Source organism: Eumetopias jubatus, unplaced genomic scaffold, assembly GCF_037043125.1.
Source record: "Eumetopias jubatus isolate StellerSeaLion01/CBP00866 unplaced genomic scaffold, mEumJub1_p1.0 scaffold_1, whole genome shotgun sequence".
Classification (NCBI taxonomy): Eukaryota; Metazoa; Chordata; class Mammalia; order Carnivora; family Otariidae; genus Eumetopias; species Eumetopias jubatus.
This window is the reverse complement of record NW_028274807.1, coordinates 205,276,109-205,296,165: the sequence shown is the minus strand read 5'-3', so window position 1 is coordinate 205,296,165 and position 20,057 is coordinate 205,276,109. Positions and strand designations below refer to the sequence as shown.

The 20,057-nt window shown below is 55.3% G+C and overlaps 2 protein-coding genes across 2 annotated transcripts; one reads left to right on the top strand and one right to left on the bottom strand.

Annotated features, from left to right (window-relative positions):
- Positions 1 to 2,638: 2,638 nt before the first annotated feature.
- Positions 2,639 to 10,823, bottom strand: USHBP1 (USH1 protein network component harmonin binding protein 1). Its single transcript, XM_028087187.1, has 12 exons — positions 10,313 to 10,823; positions 10,074 to 10,222; positions 9,420 to 9,858; positions 7,098 to 7,223; positions 6,790 to 6,926; positions 6,478 to 6,618; positions 6,027 to 6,200; positions 5,078 to 5,327; positions 4,293 to 4,517; positions 3,458 to 3,564; positions 3,129 to 3,251; positions 2,639 to 2,885 (listed from the first exon to the last, which is right to left on the bottom strand). The coding sequence occupies exons 1-12, from the start codon at positions 10,364 to 10,366 to the stop codon at positions 2,696 to 2,698; spliced, it is 2,115 nt and encodes a 704-aa protein (XP_027942988.1). The 5' UTR covers positions 10,367 to 10,823; the 3' UTR covers positions 2,639 to 2,695.
- Positions 10,824 to 12,582: 1,759 nt separating this feature from the next.
- BABAM1 (BRISC and BRCA1 A complex member 1) lies at positions 12,583 to 19,910 on the top strand. Its single transcript, XM_028087220.1, has 10 exons — positions 12,583 to 12,669; positions 13,522 to 13,573; positions 13,945 to 14,301; positions 15,306 to 15,364; positions 16,063 to 16,183; positions 16,266 to 16,344; positions 16,963 to 16,987; positions 18,426 to 18,555; positions 18,754 to 18,840; positions 19,486 to 19,910. Exons 3-10 carry the CDS (start codon positions 13,996 to 13,998, stop codon positions 19,687 to 19,689), a joined length of 1,011 nt encoding a protein of 336 aa, XP_027943021.1. The 5' UTR covers positions 12,583 to 12,669; positions 13,522 to 13,573; positions 13,945 to 13,995; the 3' UTR covers positions 19,690 to 19,910.
- Positions 19,911 to 20,057: the final 147 nt, after the last annotated feature.

Below are 20,057 nucleotides of genomic sequence, written 5' to 3'. Positions count from 1 at the left end.
CGCCAGAATTTTAGGCCTCTTGGGGGCAGGGCACCCACCCGCCCAGCTAGCTAGAGGCAGCAGGAATGCCCACCATCCCTACAGGGGCCTGCCCCTTTTCCTCTTTAATTTCCTTTTCTTTCTGTGCTTCACATAAAGGGCTTGGCCAGGCCACCGGCTGGACTGCAGATGTCTCTTCCAGTCTCCCTGGAGCCTCTCAGTTGCCGCTGGCTTACAGCTTCCCCCCCGCCCTCCTCGACCCCGGTGGGGCCGAACAGCATTTATTAAGCACCCTTTGTTTGTCCCACCCCCCCCACCCCTCACCTCCCAGCCAGGCAGCCCGAAGCTGGGCAAGCCTGAGCCTCTTGCTCTGGGCCTGTTAACGTTTAACCAGCTGGAAAAGCCCTTCCTATGGTGACCTTTCACCTTGGAGTCCCGCAGGTCCAGTTGCCGGCCTTATCTCCTGCCCTGCCCTGGGCCCAGAGCTGGACACCGGGGCACGTGGCTGGGCCTCTGAGAGCTGCCGGCAGGAAAAACAGTGCCCTCTGCCCCCACCCCACCCCACCCTTGCAGGAAGGGGCCTTGGGAAAAGGAAGGCAACCCCTTCTCCAGATTACATCTGAGGGGGCACCTTGGCGGGGGAGGGGGGGGCTAGGAGATCTTGGAGATGATGCAACATTTAAGAGGATACCAAGGTTCTGTAAAAGCCAGGCACCACACACCCAGCCCTGGGCCTCTGGGCCTCCCAGGGAGAGTCTGGCCAGGTACGAGTTTTAACAACTACGGGAAGCAAGAAGGACTGGGATTAGACATGAGCAAGGACTTTCCATGGGACTGACTAGAGTGGAATTCCCTGCCCTGTAAGCCCTGCTAGAGAAGGGGGTCTGGAGGGTTGGAGAAGACCATTTTGTTCTGGGGCTGCCCGGGAATGTGGCGGTACTGGCTGGCTATTTGGAGGTGAGGACAGGGGTCCCAGGTCCCTGGACGGTGCTTTCCAGCATTCTTGGAGAGGGGGCATCTCGGAAGGGAGACAAAGTTCAGGGAAGGGAGTCAGAGGGGGACTGGAGAGGGGAGGGGGCAGGGCCTTGGGGCTTGAGGGACACAAGTTCGGGGGAGGGGAGGCTCACAAGTGGCAGTCTGGGGCCGGTTTGGAGACTAGGGAAATATCCGCCGCAGATCCTAGAACCTCCGGTAGGTCCAACCCCTCGGCGGCCGCCCCGCCCCCTCTCCGTAGCGCCACGGCCCCCCAACCCCCCGGGGCCCTCCTGGGCGGGGGGACGTTCGAGGTCCGGCCCCGCCCCCTTGACCCCTGCCCGCGGCCCCGCGGTGACATTTGACCTTGCTGCGGCTGCGGACCGGGGACAAAGAGCCCTGGGCCCATCTGCCGAGGGGGCACCCGTGGGAACGGCCAGACCCCGCTCCCGGCGGCCTGGGAAACCGCCCCTGCCTCCTCCAACAGCGCGAACTCATTCCCCACCCTTCAACAGGTGACCTTGTCTTCTTTCGCGCCCCCCCCCCCACCGCGAGCAAACTGGTGGGACTGGGGGGCTTGAAGCAGGTCTTGCACTCTTGGCATGAGGGAGGAAGGTCGGCCCCTCTGACCCTCCTCAGGACCTTGCCCTCCTCAGTTTCCCTTTCTTCAAAGCTGGCTTTTGTCCAGATTGCACGGTCCGAAGGTCACCAGCCCCAGCGATCTCTGAGGAGTTTGCGTCAGGAGAACCAGGTTAAGCCCAGGCCCCTGAGGGGCCTGACCTCAGGCCCGCCTTGCAGCAGGCAGCCACCGCACACACCTGCACAGGTGCGGGCTGAAAATCACCCCGCACCATCACCACCACCAGGCTGGGGCTGGAAACCTTTCTAAGGCCCGCCTGGGATTTCAGCCATCACCGAGGAGGGGAGAGCAGGCCAATAATCCGCCTGGCCGCGTCCCACCCGGTCCCCCGTTTCCGGGAGGTGTGGCTTATGCAAATGACATGCTAATTAGATGCCTGCTATTAACCTGACACTAACAGCCCCCGGGTCCTGCAAGTGAAAGCTGGAATTCAGCTTGGCCAGGGGCCATCCAGACCTTCAGGCCAGAATATCATTGCCCCAGAGCAAACACCTGCAGATTTCTTACCTTTGGTGTGCCCCCCATCCAGAAGCCCTTCACCTTAGCGCCACATATTCTTTGAATGCAAGTTCCAAAGCCCTCTGATTTCTCCTCTCCCCCACCTCCACCTTGGGAGGGATTGCTCTTCTGGCTAATTTTCCACAGCCTGAATCTTTAGGCCCTCAGTCTTCCTTCTGGGATATAGGCATTTTCCTCTTGGGAGCACCTACCAGGCCAAACCCAGCATGTCCCTTGGGAAGGGAGTGGACAAGGGAAGATGTGCCACTGTCCCTTTGGAGCCCTCCCAGGGCTTCTGGAGACAGATGAGTGTTGGAGTTTCAGTTCTGGCCATATAATCTCACTGACCCTGAATCCTTCAGCCACTCTTAGGTTTGGCATGATCCCTGGCATGATCCCGCTGACATTACATTCACATGCCACATGGTGCCAGGTCAAAGACAGGGAGCCTTTCTCAAATGCCCAGACCCCCAGGTGCATCAGCCCCCATCCCACCCAACAGATTCCAACATTCAAGGTCACACATGACATAACATCACTCCAGGACAGTTTATGATGGGGCCCGCCATAACTGTCTGGCATGTCCAGACACGGCCAGACTGGGACCTACAGAAAGGTCTCCCCGAGCCGAGGAGGCCGGCAGGGTGGTCTGGGCCTCCCCAGTGCCCTTGCGGTGGCTTCTAACACCTCCAGCTCCTCTGCCTGGCGAGCCTCCATTATTGCCACCTCCTGCTCCAGCTTCCTCTGCTGCTCTTCCTGCTTCCGGTGGGCGCCTCGGAAGGCCAGGACCAGGGCACTGGAGGGCGTGGGAGGGGGGCTGAGCCAGGAAACAGCCCCCCTCCCACCCAAGTCAGGAGTTATGTATTCCCAGCCCCAGACAGAGTTCTCTGAGATTGAATCATCCTAGGGTTCCACTCAGAAAAGGGAGGTATGGGATGGATTGAACTCGCCACCGACCTCATGGGGGAAACCTGAGGCCTAGAGAGAGCCAGGGACACTTCTGAGGTCCCTCGGGGAGACCCAGGGAAGGGGGACCCACCTGTGAGCCTTGCATAAATCGCTGTTCAGCTCAGCACTCTGAGCACGTCTGGCTCGCCCCTTCTGAGCCACCTGTTCCAGTTCCTCCCGCAGAGACTGCAGCTGCTCCCGCAAGCCCAGGGCCCTGGTGCAGGGGTGGGGAGACAGGAGCTCATGGCCATAGCCAATCCTTCCTTCCCTCCTCCCACCCCACCTGTCCATGGTATTTCCATATGAGCACACCTGTACACGGATGCACACCCAGCCCTCTGCTGCACTCAGTGCCCCCATGGATTCTTGCATATACCCGCCCAGCCCATCCACCCCCCAGCCCGGGACCAAGACACACACCGGTTAAGTGACGCTGCCAGTTCCTGGGCCAGAGTCTCCGGTCCCTGTGCTTGGCCCACCTGGCCTCCATCAATGCCCCTGCTTCCACCAAGGATAGCAGGAGGGCCCTGTGGGAGGCAGAAGGGAGGGAAGTGACATTGGCCTAGGTGGAGGGCGTACTCAGCCCAAGCTGGACGTTGAAGTCACCCAGACTGTGGGCAGCCACAGCCCCAATCTGGTGAGATACCCCGATGAGGGTAAAATTCCTCCTTAACAAGAGAAATAAATAACTGGGGAATCTCATCTGGAGGCAGGTGAGGTCTGAGCTCAGACTTGCAAGAGGTCATGGGCTTAATCAGACAAAGAGGTAAGGGACTAGTGTTCTTGGCAGGGGCCCGGCATCTACAAAGGCTTGGAGATGGGAGAGATGATTCAAAGGAGGGTTCCAGAAGCTGCCAAAGGCTTTAAGCAGAGAACAGACATGATTAGATGGTAAGGGGCAAAAGGGAAGGCATCACGGGGCAAGCTCGAGCCAAAATTTAGGATGAGATGAAGCATGGGCGGGGGCTATTGGAGTGGGGATACTGGAGTAGGAATAAGCCTGGGGGCGGGAAAGAGGAGGCACAGGTTTGAGCGGAAGACGCCAAACGCCTTGGGGCTTAGTGGGCTCAATACCCTCAAAGAAAAAAAAGCCCAAAGTACAAGTATGAAATTTGACATGCAGTCCTTTGACGTTCAGCTCATCTCTTTCTGCGGAAATGCCAACTGAGGCTCACAGGGGGGCTGTGGTTGACCAGGGCCCCATAGCAACTATAGTATACTGCTATCCCCACAAGGTCCAGGAAGGGCCACTCACCTGCGACAACTCCTCTTCGTCTCCACTGCTCTCACCTCCACTGCTGTCTCCACCACTACTACGGCTGGCCCCACCAGTCCCGAGCTGTGCCCGTTCCCACCGCAGCTGCTCGAGCAGGAGCATGTGGGCTGGGCCCTGGGCTCGGAGGGCAGCCTCCCGCAGCTCCAGACTCCGCTTCTCCCGCCGCACCAACTGCAGCCGCAGCATCAGGTCTGCCAGAGTCTCCTGAGAGACGAAGGAGTGGGCAGAGAGTTGGGACCTCTAGGATCTGGGGAAACTGAGGCCCCAGGAGCCCCCCCCCCCCAGCTCAGTGAGGACCGGTCAGACAAGAACTCAAACCCTCACCATGATTTTGTATGTTGGGAAATAATCATCTCCTAAAAATGACCGCTGTAGAAATGGCAGTTCAGAGGGTACAAATATCTCAGACAAGCTCGAGTAGCATCTCAGTGGAAGTGTCTAGAGTTTCTCCAACTCTAGAACCTCAGGTCTTTCATGCCAGAGGATAAACCTCAGATTATGTCCCCTGCCTCCATCTCCTTTCCTTAGGAAGGAAATTTTGGAAAGCCAGATTCAGAATCTTATGGGAAACTGAATTTCAGAAGACAAACTCCTATTCATCCTTCAAAATCCCAGTTCCAATGCTCCTCCCTCTGGGAAGCCTGCCCCCAGCCACGTAGAACTCTTCTTTGTTACTTGGTCCCCCAGTCGCATCCCTCTCAACCTCGGCAAAGGGTTTCATCCCACCAGAAAAGACCAACACAGTGACCACTGCCCATATGTACCCGTGTGGCTGCCAAGTCCTGCTGGATCTGCATCTTCTCCAACCGGGGTAGGGCCGGGCCAGGCTGGGTCCCCAGAATGGCCTGCACCATGGCTTCTGCGTGAGGCACAGTGGGCACGGGTGCCAAAGTTGGGCCAGGTTCTGTGGGGATCTTCACCAGAGCACGGCGAGCCCGGAGACGCTGGATATAGCCCCAGAGCTGGGTAGCCACCTCCTGTGGTGTGGGCCGATCCACACTACTGCCCTTGGGGCTATAGGAAACAGAAGAAGGGTCTAATGTCAATACTGGTGGCCAGAGTTGTGCTAGCTTCATGCCAACTCTGGTGGGGCTCTAGCATCTTCCATCTTACTGACCATGATGGTTTCCATGCCATCTGTAGTGAGTGCTGTCATACCAACATGGTGGACACCAGAACATAAACCCCAATGGGCATCACCATTCATCAAGACAACATAGCGAACACCATCGTGTCAATGATTACTGTTGCTCACGCCATCACAGTGGAAGCCATCACAACAACTCAGTAGGTGCCATCACTTACATCAACACGGTGGATGCCATCACACCAACACAATGGGCACCACTGCTCAGCTTGCCAACCCTGTTTGGCAACATCACGCTAACCCCATGTGTACAAACATCAGGCCTACACCATTAAACACCATCATGCCAGTTCTAATCAGTGGGCACCATCATCCACCTTCATGCCAACCAACCCTGGCGGGTCCTATACCAATCCCAGTGGCTGTCAACCACTATGCCAACTTTGTTGAACTGCAACCAGACAACTCTAGTCAGGCCTCCTGCCCACGACCCACGGAGCATCCTGCACCAACCTTGCTGGGCACAGCCATGCCAAACCCCAACACGGAGCCAGCTGTGGGAGCCCCATTCTCTAATAAGGACCCCACTCACTGGCCCTCCCAGCTCTCAAGGTTCCCAGGGGTACCTTAGCTGTGGATCCCGTGGTGTCTCTCCATCCATGGCAGCATCCTCTTGTGCCAGCAGCCTCTGGGCTTCCTTCTCTGCCACATCCAGGTCCCCCTTAGGGGCCTCCTCTCTGGCTCCTGAGTCTGCCTCCCGGAGAGTGAGCAGGACTCCGTACACCTCCTCACAGTGCTCACTGTGAGACACTGATTTTGAGTGCTCCAGGACACCCGGCTCCATCTTGTCGTGTGGGTGACATACCCACTTGTCCTTGGATCCTTCACTCCATCCCCCACTGCCACCCCTGGGAGCATGTAGACTCCTTCAGCACCCCTTGGGCTAAAATTGCCTTAAAATAATTTCTCCGGTGGGAAAGTGCCTTCCTACGAGGGCCCCGGCTCTCCCTGCAGATCATGCTCGGAGCGTACCCATTCCCTTCCACGCTAGTGCTATCGTGGGTGGGATGCACTGACCTGTACTGCAAGGCCAGACGCAGCGCTGTGGCTTCAGCCTCCCGCCGGCCCAGCTGCATGCTCAGGCCTTCACACCGGCCCTTGTACGCCTGCAGCGCAGTTGACAGCAGACGGTTGAAACATTTGAGCTTCTCAATGCTCCTGCCTCCGCAATTAGGGGAGAGGGAAAATGAGAGCCCCCCACCCAGGGCAGTCAGGACCCAACTGATCTGCACCCTCCTCCCCACTCCACTCCAGCTCCAGATTCTTGGGCTGACAGCCCAGCTGGGGAGGCTCTGGTGCCCTTATGAGCTCACCATTTGTGGCCCTTACCCCTGGAGCTGCTCCATCTGGGCTTCCATAATGTGTATCTCGGGGGCGAGGGGTTGAGTGGGGAGGGGTCCAAGCATCTGAGCACTGGAATCACTCTGGAGGCGCCGGAGCAGGGGGTGAGCCAGAGAGAAGGGGTCCTGCTAGAAAGAGGTGACTTGATTCACCCAGATTGTCATTGAGGGCCCAGTATCATGGGGTTAAGCCTTTTCCAACCCTACAACCTACTGAATCGCAGGTCCAGGATTTGAGTCTCGCTGCCCAGAATCCTAAAGATCTCAAGGTCATGGCTTTAAGCTTCCCATGCTCACCTGAGTCCCCCAGGGCTCCTCATCTACCCCAGAACTGCTGGAGCCACTGCCTGAGCCCTCTGCTTGGCCCCGGGCGGGAGGTGGAAAAGGTTCCGGCTTCAGCAGGGAATCCTGCAGCTCCTGGACCTGGGGTGGGGGTGGGGAAGGAAGGCGGAGTAGGTCAGGCCTGGGAGCGCCAACCACCCACCAAACCCTCCTGCAGACCTGCTCCTGGGACAGTGGCAAGGCCTCGGCTGGGAAGCAGGAACCTAGCTATGCCCCACCAAACCCCCCACTAAACCCCCCACTATTGAGCCTGGGGCAATTCACTTAGCCACTCAAGAATCTTCTTTCTTTAAACATATAAATGGCCAGTCAGTACACGAAAAGGTGCTCAACATTACTAATCATCAGGGAAATGCAAGTCAAAACCACAATGAGATACCACCTTATACCTACTAGAATAGCTACTATCAAAAAGATCAGAAAGACATTGGGGCGCCTGGGTGGCTCAGTCGGTTAAGCATCTGACTCTTGGTTTCGGCTAGGGTCATGATCTCATAGGTCGCAGTAGCTCAGCAGGGAGTCTGCTTGAAGATGCTCTCCTTCTGCCCCTCCCCCCACTCACATGGGCACGCATGCACACTCACTTTCTCTCTGTCTCAAATAAATAAGTAAATCTTTTTAAAAAAAGACATGAGATAAAAAGTGTTGGGGAGGATGTGGAGAAGAGGGAACACTCGTGCACCATTGGCGGGATTGTAAATTGGTGTAGCCATTTATACAAAACCACATAGTGTTCCCTCAAAAAATTAAGAATAGAACTATCACAGGATTCAGCTATTCCACTTCTGGGTATTTATGCGAAGGAAATGAAAAAACTAACTCGAAACTAACTCGAACCCCTATATTCATCGTGGCATTACTTGAAATAGCCAAGACACAGAAGCAACCTAAGTGATCACCAGTGGATGAATGGCTAAAGAAGATCTGGTGTATAAACAAAGGAATATTATTTGGCCTTAAAAAAAGAAGGAGGGGTGCCTGGCTGGCTCAGTCAGTGGAGCCTGCGACACTTAATCTCAGGGTTGTGAGCTCAAGTCCCACATTCCGTGTAGATACTACTTAAAAATAAAATCTTAAAAAAAAAAAAAGAAGGAAATCCTGCCATTTGCCACAACATGGATGGACCTTGAGGGCATTATACTAAGCGAAATAAGTCAGAGAAAGACAAATACATTGTGATCTCACTTATATTTGGAATCTAAAACAAAATAAAACAAAAAATCGAACTCACAAATACAGAGAACAGGATGGTGGTTGCCAAGGGTGGTGGGGGTGGGGAGAGGAGTATGGAGGGGGGATTTCCTTTCCCAGCCAGGAAGTGGGCCCCACCCCTCAGGCTGGGCTCTGGCAGCCCCATATCTTTCCCCCTTGTCCTGCCCAAGAGGAAGACATGTTCCCCACCATCTCCTTCGGCCCCCTTTCTTTAGAAGAGGTCCAAATGTGTTTCTCCTATTCTGACACCTCCCCTGAGCTCTGGACTCAGACACAGAACTGTCTCTCTGATGGTCCCACATGGGTGGCCCATGGGTATCGTGAGCTCATGACCGCCCAAAGAGCTTCTGGTCTCTCTCCCACCAAACCTGCTCCTCCTGCGGCCTCCGCATTTCTCCCTTCCAGTCCCGCCGGCCCCCAAACCTGGACTTGTCCTCAACCCTTCTGTGGCTTTCACCCCCAAACCTGCCAGCTTCACCTTCGACACCTCCCCGAATCGGCCCACTTCGTACCACCTCCACAATTGCCACCATCTGGTGTCTGGACCAGTGCCTCCTGGTCTGCAGGATTCCGCACCCCCACGTGCTGTTCCTCCAACGGCCGCGAGAGGGCGCCTGTGACCGCTGCATCAGGTCCCGCCCCTTTCTGCTCCGGGAAACCCTCCAGGATCCCACCAGGCTCAGGGCAAAAGCCCAACTCCCAGCAGCCCACGAGACCCTATAAATCTGCCCGCATCACCTAACCTGCCCTCCTTCACCCCCACACTGGCCCCCTCACTGGTCCCTGAATCACACTCCCACCTCAGAGAGGGAGTTCCTTCTCTGCCTGGCACGCTCTTCCCCCAGATCCTTGCATGGCTCCTCCCTTACCTCCTCATTCAAGTGTCACCTCCTCAGGGGAAATCTCTGACCACCTTAACTAAGAAGGCAACGGACCTTTGTCTGTTCAGGGCTCGGCAGTCAATGCTCCGTAAAAGTTTTTCTAACGAACAAATGCTTGAACGTTGCCTATGCCAGGCCCACCTCCCCCTTAGAAAGTCCTCCAAGATGGAGCTGCCCCACTCACCTCTCTCTGCAGCATCTCCTTCTCAGCCTGGATGGCCTGCAGCGAGGCCTGCATGCGAATCAGCTCCTCCTCGCGGCTGCCCAAGGCCAATCGCAGCCAGTCATTCCTCTCTGCCAGGCGGGCTGCCTCCCTCTGGCAACCCCCTGCCCCCTCCTGCTCCAAGCAGGGCCTGGGTCCTACCTCACTTCTGTCCTCGGCCTCCGACGGCCCAGGACAGCTTGGGGGCCGGTGGCGCCAGGTAGCGGCAGCTGCCTCCAGTGAGCTCAGAGCGCGCTGGAGAATCTGAAACATGTCAGAGGCTTCAGGCTTGGGGAGGACAGTCTCCCCACCCGGCGGGGCCACATCTGTGGCCTGCTGGCCTTCCTCTGCGGGCTTGCGGCGTCCCTCAGGAGATGGGGCCAGTCCTCTGCTAGAGTCCCCTTCAGCCTCTTTGTTGGTCCTGTGGTGAGGTGAGAGATGGAAGGTTCTGGAAATGGGGTCATCTGGGGTGTCCGGCTCACAGGGGCTGCATTATCTGGGGCCTTGAAAGTTGGGCTGAGGAGGGCAATGGGAAGCTATCGCATGTGTGTGAGCAAGGGAGGAACACAGGGAGATCTGTGGGTAGGAAAGATACACCAGGGCTGGAGTGGGGAGCACAGACCAAGTGGGCCTTACCTGTTCCCCAGGCCCTGCCCACTGGCTTCTGCCTCTGGCCCCAGCAGCTTTGGCTTGCAGCTCTCCTGAGATGGCGCAGGGCCCAGCTCAGAACTCCCGCTGGCTGCCTCAGCCTCCTCTGAACTCTCTGCCACAGGATCCAGCTCCCCCTGAAGATGACCCACAGGGCCAAGCTCTGAGCCGGGCAGGGCTTTGAGTGGCCCCAAACAGCTGGGTGTGGCAGGGAGGGGGGCACTTACAGGCGGAGCGTGCCTCCCTCGCCGGCTTCGGGGGCGTGTGGCCCGGGCACTCATTGCTGTCCAGAGGTCAGTCTTCTGAATCTTCCTCCTAAAACCGCAGGCTGATCTCAGCTCTTGTCTTTGTTGCCTTTGTTGTCCTGGGCAAATGACAGCCTTAATATCTTCTTCTGTGGACTGGGCATTGATCTTCTCCCTCTGGAAGGGATCTTGAGTTATCAGTGTTGATTTGGCGCATTTGAATGCCCCTTTTGACAGGCAGCTCACTATCTCTGAAAATTGTTCTGATCTCCCCTTCTCCTCTGCCTCCTTTATCTTTCACTACCTCTGTGCTCCCCTCTGTCCCCAATCTGGGCCTGGCTTGAGGACTTCAAGAGTCACCTCTCCTCCCCAGGGTCCTCTTGAGTCAGAGGCCCCAGTCTTGGGCTTGGGTCCCCCCAGCCTGCTCTACTTCTACTCCTCTGTGCCTCTAGGAGTACCTTGGTCAGCAGCCCAAATCTCTGGACACTCTTGGGGTAGCTCTGGCCACTGCCTGCTTAGGCCTGGGCTAGCCAAGGCTGGCTTGGGAGGGGCCAGGAAACAGGAAGCCCCCCTCCCCTGGTCATGTGACTTGTTATTGTGCTGTTTCCTCAAGGACACCAGCTTCCTCCAGGACATCAGCTTCCTCAGTCCCAGTGGGGGTCACGTGTCCGGCTCCTGAGATGTCAGTCCCTCCTCACCTCAGCCTCTGATCTCATGTCTCTTCCATCTCTGAGCCCCAGTTTCCTTATCTGTAAAATGGGGGGGAGGGGTAATTATAGCATTTTTCTACAGTGTCATGGGAATTTTAACAAGCAATTTGTTAAAATCCATCCAAGAACTGAATTATAACACGCCCCTCTTGCTCCCTACCTCTCTGACCCTCCCATCTCTGCTTCCTCTACCAGCTGCTGTTTCTCCTGTGTCAATGCTGGATTTCTCAGAGCCCAGATTGTCTCTACATCCTGCCCATTTTCTCTGCATCCATCTCTAAAGGGCCTCCTCAACTCTATCCATAATAACAGCCCAAGCCTCTCCCCTCCCACCTGGATGCCAGCCCAGCTCTTTCCCTGGACTCTCCAGCCACCCCTTCACTCCCTTCCCCAGCCAGGCCCCAGAGAGAGAGAGAGAGACCGCATTGGTCACCTCTTCTGCTCATGTACCCTCCATGACTCCCCATTGCCCTTGGGAAACATTTCAAGCTCTTCTACCCAGCATTCGAGGACCTTAAAAATTACGCCTGCTGCCTGGGCCCATGTACACTCCTTGCTTTAGCCACGATGACCCCCTCCGTGAACAGTTGAAGGTTCACAATTCTCACACCCAGGGCCTTCGGTTATGCTGTAACCTTGGCCTGGAACACCCTTTCCTTGTTTCTTCACTTGGTTTAAACTGTGCAGAGCCTGGAGTAGCCTGAATCTTCCACATTCCATTGACAGACAATAGGAGGCTGAATCTTCCTGCTTCTGTGTCCCCAAAGGCGGTAAGGAAAGAAGTTGCAATTCTCTGACCTGGCGGCACCCAGGCACATTGAAATCTGCACTCTTAGCCTCTGCTCCAGCCATATTAACCTGTTAAAGGCTCCACCACTCCAAGGTTCTTGCAAGCCTCCAGACCTTTACCAAGGCGGTTCCTTCTTTCTGGAATGCCTTTCATTCTCTTGTTTTTCTGGCAAGTTCTCCATCCTTGAAGACTCAGCTTGCATAGCTCCTCCTGGCTGTCAATGACCAGAGCCTGGCTCATGAGAGCTTGTTTAATTGAACCTCTTACACATAAAGAAACTGAGGCTCAGAGTGGGTTTTAAATGGTTAGGGGGTAAGAGGAGAAGTGCGCATGAAAAAGAAAACGTGGTCTGAAATAGTTTTGGCTTAGTCTTTTTGGTTTTTGCAAATATGTGTAAAATAAGAAGCAGAATTAAGTAACTGGGCAGGGCCTGGGGTGTGGGCCACGCCCACCTCAGTCCGCAAAAACCCGCCCCTCGCTGAGGGCCATGTCAGCTCCACCAATCTATTCCATAGAAAGGTCCACTCCACTAGGCCTCGTCCCAGCCTATCAGGGTTGAAGTACTGACCAGTGTAGCCTGATTCGGCCAGAAACATCAAAGCTCCGGCTCTTCTTGCTTTAACCAATCACATTCCAAACCCCACTCCCTAGCACAGTCCCAGCCTATCAGCTTTTCAAGGCTCTCCAGCCGTCCCCTGTTCAGCAGTCGGCTTGTCTTACGGCTTGCTGAACTACATTTCCCAGGAGGCGTCGCGGCCGCGCCGCACTACTTCCGGGCTGCGAAAGATGGCGGCTTCCTAGTCAGTTCTCGGCTGAGTTGGAGGGAGGCTCAGGCTACGGTGAGAAGAGGTTGGGTGGTTGCGGTCCCGTCCCTTAGCCTTCCCTGAGGCTTCCGCTTTCCACTCTGGTTTCTCCTGCAGTCTAGCCTTCATCCCTCTTGCTGAAGCTAAAGCATTGTTTTCCTTAGAGATTTAGGGGGTTACAAGCCGCTCAGAGACCATCCCCCGCAGCCCACACCCCAGCCCAGATAGGCAAACTGTTGGCGTCCTTTCTTCAAAGAGACCTTTAACACCTAGATTCGTGCCCCTCCTTTGCGCAGACACCTTCTAGGCAGCCCGGTGCCCGCTGGGGAGAATCCCAGAGCTAATTAGTCTTACTTTTTTTCTTATTTTTAAGCAATCCCTACACCCAAGGTGGGGTTCGAACTCACAACCCCAAGATCAAGAGTTGCATGCTCTACGACTGAGCGAGCCAGGCACCCCAGCTAATTATTCTGTTAGCCTTAAAACTAAAATCGTCAGTTATTTTTACCAGTAAAAAAGAGGTTTGTTTGGGAATAGCAGAGAATTACAATTCAGGACACACAAGCTATATAGCAAAACCATAGGCAAGTCCAGAACAAAGGAGAGGAGTGCTCTTTTATAGAGGAAGGGGTGTTGGGACGGGCTGTTATAAACCTCAAGTCTATAGGAGTAAATTGGGAATTGAAGCTTAATGGCTTTTCACTGGCAGAGTTGTGACAGTCTGTCATTGGCCAGGCTATTGCCAGGCAAGGAGAAAATCTTTCATTTTCTTGCTGGCTTAGTATAGCCTTCTTTCTGTTGGGAATTTGAGGTCTGCCGTTGTGATAGGGGGTTAAGCTCCCCTTTTGGCCTCCCGATTCCATTTTAAATGAGGTTTCCTTTTTTCAGTTTCAGGCATAGCTGGATCCAGGTGCACAGAGGTCTAGCTGCTGTTTTCTGGGTGAGCATCACTTCAAGCAGGTTCTCTTTCCCCTCTTGGAGGCAAAAGAGGCTCCTGACAGCTCTCGACTTCTGTCCTCCCAGTTCTGCAACTCTAACGAGTCCCTCTTCCCTAATGGCACTCTTGGAAGCCCCAGAGCTGCCCCTCACTGACCTGTATTGGGTCATGCCCCATATCTGAGCCATTCCTGGTGGCCAGATTTGTTCATTGGCCCAGGAAACGGGCAGGGTTAGCACTACAGAAAAAATGGGATGCCGGGCACCCGTTCTGCACATAAGGAAACTGAGGTCTGGAAAGAAGTGATTTTTACAGTCATTAAGCAATTCATGCTCTGTCCTGTCCAGTAACCAAATATTTTTAAAACCTTTAAGGGGAGGATCCTGGCTTCCCCCAGCCCTGCTCCATCCAGCCACTTAGGGGCCATGGAGGTGGCAGAGCCCAGCAGCCCCACTGAGGAGGAGGAGGAGGAGGAGGAGGAAGAGGAAGAGGAAGAAGAGCAGTCAGCTGAGCCCAGGCCCCGAACACGCTCCAATCCTGAGGGGGCTGAGGACCGGGCACTGGGGGCCCAGGCCAGTGTGGGCAGCCGCAGCGAGGGTGAGGGTGAGGCGGCCAGTGCTGACGATGGGACCCCCAATCCTCCAGGAGCTGGCCCCAAGCCCTGGCAGGTGCCCCCAACAGCTCCTGAAGTCCAGGTGCGGACACCGAGGGTCAACTGTCCAGAGAAGGTGGTAAGTGAGGGGCTTGGCCTGTGGCCGTGAAGTGCGAGGGAACCTTAGGTTTAATGTTCTTGCTTTTTGGGATTCACTCTGCAGTTACTTCGTAGGAGTTTTCTAGGGCTACCGCAACAAATTACCACAAAGCAGGTGGCTGAGAACAGCAGAAATTCATTCTCACACTCTTCTGGAGGCCGGAAGTCTGAAATCAAGGAATGGGCAGGGCTGTGCTCCCGCTGGAGGCTGTAGGGAAAGATCCTTTCTTGCCTTTTCCAGCCCTTGGGCGCTCCATGTGTTCCTTGGCTTGTGGCCGCATCACCCCGGTCTTTGACTCTGTCTTCACGTGGCCTTCCCATCTGTGTCTCTGAATCTTCTTTCTCTTATAAGGACGCTTGTCATTGAATTAGGATCTTTTTTTTTTTAAAGGTTTATTTATTTGAGAGAGAAAGAGAGTGGAGGGTGGGGTTGGGGAGAGGTAGAGGGAAAGGGAGAGAGTATCAAGCAGACTCCCTGCTGAGTGGGGAGCCCGAGGGAGGGCTGGATCTCATACCCTGAGATCATGACCTGAGCTAAAATCAAGAGTCGGATGCTCCTGTCAACTGAGCCACCCAGGTGTCCCTGATCAGGATCTTTATCTTATCTCAAGATCTTTCTCTTAATTCTATCAGCAAATACCCTGATTCCAAAAAGAGTCACATTCTGAGGTTCCCAGTGGGCATATCTGTGGGGACCGGGGCACAATTCAACCCACTCTACCTTTGTTTTCCTGTTTCCATGTCAGACTTTCTCTGGCTCCTTTATTCACTTATAAACCTGGACTCGTGATCTAGTGCTCTTTTCCCTGAACCGCTGTCTTCCAAAGTAGGTTGCTTGGCTGGGAGTTGGGGGTCCTGATACCACCCTTTCAGACAGAGCTGCTTGGAGAGGACCACCAGAGTGCAGTGGGGGCCGGTGTTAGTGTCCACTTGGCTAGGCGCTGCCAGGCACAGGGCCCTCACCGCCCTCGAACCTTCTTGCAGATCATCTGCCTGGACCTGTCAGAGGAAATGTCCCTGTCAAAGCTGGAGTCATTCAATGGGTGAGAGGAACATTTGGGGGCTTGAATATGCAGCCACGGCTTGGGGCGGGCTGGGGGGTGGGGAGGCAGCTCAAAAAATTCAGGGCTCTTTCTCTCTGAGACTCAGAGCAGCTTGGCCTGGCCTGGGGCCTGGCGCTGCCAGAGTAGCAATGGTGACCGACCCTAAAAAAGCTGTGACCCACCAGGGCTCCATTCTAAGCCCGTGAGAGCTGTCACGTGCCACCCACGGCACAGCAATGACTCAGAAACTCTGCGAGGTGAAGTGACTTGCCCAAGGCCTCACAGCAAATAGGCAGAGTCAGGACTCAGACCCAGGCCTAGCTGTCCCTGAAGCCCCTGCCCTGAGCACCTGGGTCTCTGTGGGGTTGTGACCGGGCCTGGATAGGGTCCAAGGGGCTCTGGGGAATGCTAAGGACAAGCCCGCTGCCACCCCTAGCCATCTGTGGCTGAGTGAAGGCCTGGGGGAGACCTCATGGGAATCAGTTGTGAGACCCAGGCTGGCCAGAGGAACCCCATTCGGAGAGAGCAAAAGCTACAGAGGGGTGGCTGGGCTCTGCCAGGCATGACCTACCTGGGCCTCCAGTGCCTAATCCTGAGGCTGGTAGAGGGCTCCCCAGGACTGGCAGGTGAGGAGACACCCTCCAGGCCGGGAGGCCCCACCTTAACCACCCCCCCCCCCACCCTCTGTCCCTCCCCAGCTCCAAAACCAACGCCCTCAACGTCTCCCAGAAGATGATTGAGATGTTTGTGCGGACAAAACACAAGATCGACAAGAGCCATGAGTTCGCGCTGGTGGTGGTGAACGATGACATCGCCTGGGTGAGGCTGGGGCAGGGCCCGGCTGCCGAGGGGTTCCTTCAGGGCGGGGAGGCATCTTGCTGAGGCCTGTGCTTCCCCGCAGCTGTCCGGCCTGACCTCCGATCCCCGTGAACTCTGCAGCTGCCTCTACGACCTGGAGACGGCTTCCTGCTCCACCTTCAGTATCCTTACAGGCAGGGCTGCCCTCTGGAGGGGGCTGGACATGGTACAGAAACAGAACCCGCTGATTTGGACTCTAGATGTCAAAACCACACCCATGGGGAGCATTCTGTGCAGGGCCAAGTATGCAGTTGGTGCTCAATAAATGGCGATATGGGACTGAGGAGTCACAGTCACTAATACAGCCCTTGCAGCCTGGGCACAGCGCATTTCATGCTAACTTGAACACAAAAGGCTCATGTGCAGCCCAAAACTTAGACAGAAAATGATCCTCGTGAGTTACAAAACAATGCTGAGTGTTGGGGGGTGGGGACGGGGACACCCATGGCTCTTGCCTTTTGAGGACAGCTGCTCTGGCCATGAGGGAAAGGGGAGTTTTGAGCCACCAGGGATTTTCAGGGCATCCAGTGCCGTCCCCTGTTTTGTGATCTGTGCTGAGGGAAAACAGGCTCAGACAGGGCAAGCGACTGGGTCAGGGTCGCACAGCACGTCTCCTGCGCAGTGGTACCTGGCACCGGGTGTGAAGGTGCCTGGGCTCTCCTGGCATCAGAATGAGGGAAGCCACCCGCCGCTTCCTGCCCGTGCTCTGCCACCAGCGTTCTCCTTAGCATCTCTGCCAGATCTAGAAGGTCTCTTCAGCCTCATGTAAGTAACCGCCTTCCCCGCGTCTCGCCTTCCATGTCAGTCCTGTGACCGCCCTGAGGTCCCCCACTCCATTGTTTTAACCCATGGGGCAGCACGCTTTTTCTGTAAAGGGCCGGGCAGTAAATATGTTCAGCTTTGCAGGCCATATGTTCTCTGTCTTGATGACCGGATCCTGCCCGAGTAATCTGAAGGCAGTCACAAACCGTACCTGTGCACAGGCCTGGGTCCCAATAAAACGTTCTTGATGAACACGGAAATTTGAATTTCATATCCTTTTCTTTTTCTTTTTTTTTTTTAAAGATTTTATTTATTTATTTGACAGAGAGAGACACAGTGAGAGAGGGAACACAAGCAGAGGGGGTGGGAGAGGGAGAGGCAGGCTTCCCGCAGAGCAGGGAGCCCGATGCAGGGCTCGATCCCAGGACCCCGGGATCATGACCCGAGCCGAAGGCAGACGCTTAACGCCTGAGCCACCCAGGCGCCCCTCATATCCTTTCCATGTGTCACAAAATGTTCTTTTGATTTTCTTCCTCCCAACCATTTTGAAAATGTAAAAACCATTCTTAGCTTATGGGCCCTAGTAGTCCAACCCCTGTTTTTACCTGCCTCCTAATGGTGGACACAGATCCTGTTTTGCATTTTCCATTGTGATTAACCTGGTACAGGGGTCCTGGCAAATTTTGCAGGTGAACCCATCCTATATAAATTCCCAGCGGAAGACATGCTGGGCCAAAGGGGTGTGTATTTTTAATCTGCTAGAGTTTGCCAGAGCACTTTCCTAGGAAACCAACCCTGTGTACCTCCCAACACCAGAGTTGTTCATGCCGCTGAAGGTTCTGCCTGTCTGATAGAGGCCAGCAGCCACCTGTTACTTTCACTGTGCTTTTCTTTGAGCCTTTTTTCATTCATTTGTAAGCCATTCAGTCTTCCTACAGTGATTTGTCCGTTTGTCCCCTTTGCCTATGTTTATAGGGAGATGTCGGCTTTTTTCTTATTGATGATCAGATTTGCTTTTCACGTATTAAAGACATTAGCCCTCTGTCTGCCCAGTGCTCTCTGCCAATGTGAGATCCAGCCGTGGCCAGTTGGGCACGTGGGTGCTAACTTAGCTGATAAGATCAGGTCCCTGCCTTCGACTCTTCTGGCCTGGTGGGACAGGTCCAACTCAGGTCAACGATGGGGGATGTTCAGGATGGTGAGGGTGGTCAGAGCGGGCTCCAGCTTTGGGGTCAGCGGAGTCTCCCCGATCCAGCAGGAGAGGTCAGGCAGGAGGGTGAGGCTGGGGCGGTGCTCTGGGCAGAGGGAACAGCATATGGGGAGGCTCAGAGGCAGCAGTCGTGGGCTTTGCGTGCTTAGTGAAGTCCCGGGCTCTCCGAGGGTAACGAGGGGCGGATCCCCAGAGTGTGCTCTGACCTGTCCCCCACCGTCCACTACGCAGCCAGCAGAAGACTGAGCTGCCAGTCACCGAGAATGTGCAGACAATTCCGCCCCCATACGTGGTCCGCACCATCCTTGTCTATAGCCGTCCGCCCTGCCAGCCCCAGTTCTCCCTGACGGAGCCCATGAAGGTGAGTGAGGCTGGGGAAAGGGAGGGATGTCTGCAGCCAGCAGAACGGTGGTTAGACACCAGGAGGGACTTCCTGATCACAAGAGCTGAGGTGCCTATGGGCAGGTTCCCAGAGTCCAAGGCAAAAGCTGGGGAATTATGGTCATGGGGGCATCATGGGGTGACTCAAGCCCCGAAGGCTGGTGTTCTTCCCCTGCAGAAAATGTTCCAGTGCCCATACTTCTTCTTTGATGTTGTTTACATCCACAATGGCGCTGACGAGAAGGAAGAGGAAATGAGCTGGAAGGTGAGAGGCTGCTGTGTGTGTGAGTGGCAGATGGGTGTAGGTGGGGTGTCTCGGAACCCACCTCCATTTTGCAGCCCTGGAGCCCTCGCCCTGCTGGATCATGGTCCTGAGGCCATTCAGCAACGATTTCTGCGTGTCTCCTCTGAGCTAGCGAGGGCGTCTTTCTGCCTTTGCTCTCATGGTGCCCTCTGCTTGGCACGCCCTTCCCTCCTGCCTCCCCAGGCTCTACTGGTCTTTCGTATCCTAGCCCAGACTGAGCTATAGAAACTTGATTAGGCCACTTACCTCTGAGTCTCAGTTTACCTGACTGTGAACAGGGGGAGTTGAGACCAGCTCCTACTCGTACTTCAGCACCCGAACCTAAAGGCTCTGCTCCTCAGGGATGATTAGTGTGGGGGCTGGGGTAGTCTGCATCTAACTGTGTCTCTCCAAACTAGGGGCTCCAGGACTGAGATTTCTTGGGGTCCCTACCACTGGGTGGGTGGGGGGGAATATTTGCTGAACATGGGAATGTTTCCTTTCTGGCAAACTCCTCTTCATCCTTCAGAACCCATCCCTGATGCCCCCTCCTCTGGGAAGCCCTCCAGGGGCAGAGAGGGTCCATCGGGGAACCTCTACCTGAACGGCCCCTCCCTGGCCCCACAGGACATGTTTGCCTTCATGGGCAGCCTGGATACCAAGGGTACCAGCTACAAGTATGAGGTGGCGCTGGCTGGGCCAGCCCTTGAGCTGCACAACTGTATGGCCAAGCTGCTGGCTCACCCACTGCAGCGGCCCTGCCAGAGTCATGCTTCCTACAGCCTGCTGGAGGAGGACGACGAAGCCACTGAGGTCGAAGCCACCGTCTGAACCATCCCTGTGCATCTCCGCCTTCTTGTGCAGTGAAGCCCTTGGCTTAGAGAGGGTTCTTAAACTGGGCTCTGCGGCAGGGTTCCAGGAGGCTCCTGGGGACTCTGGGCACCCATTCCCTATGTTTTCCAGGCCGCCTCCCACTACTGGTTTGTCGACTCTAAGTTTTGTTCTTCCCTGTGTGCTTTTTGTCATCAGAATAAAAATCTGAGAATCCCTAACCCAGGTCCACAACAGTTACCTTGTGTTAATTGGGATCTTTTTGGTTGCAAGTGACAGAAAACCTACCGGCTGAACAGAAAGGGGAACGATTTGGTTCTTGTGGATAAAAAGCAAAGTGCAGCTTCAGGCTTTGCTGTATTCAGTTG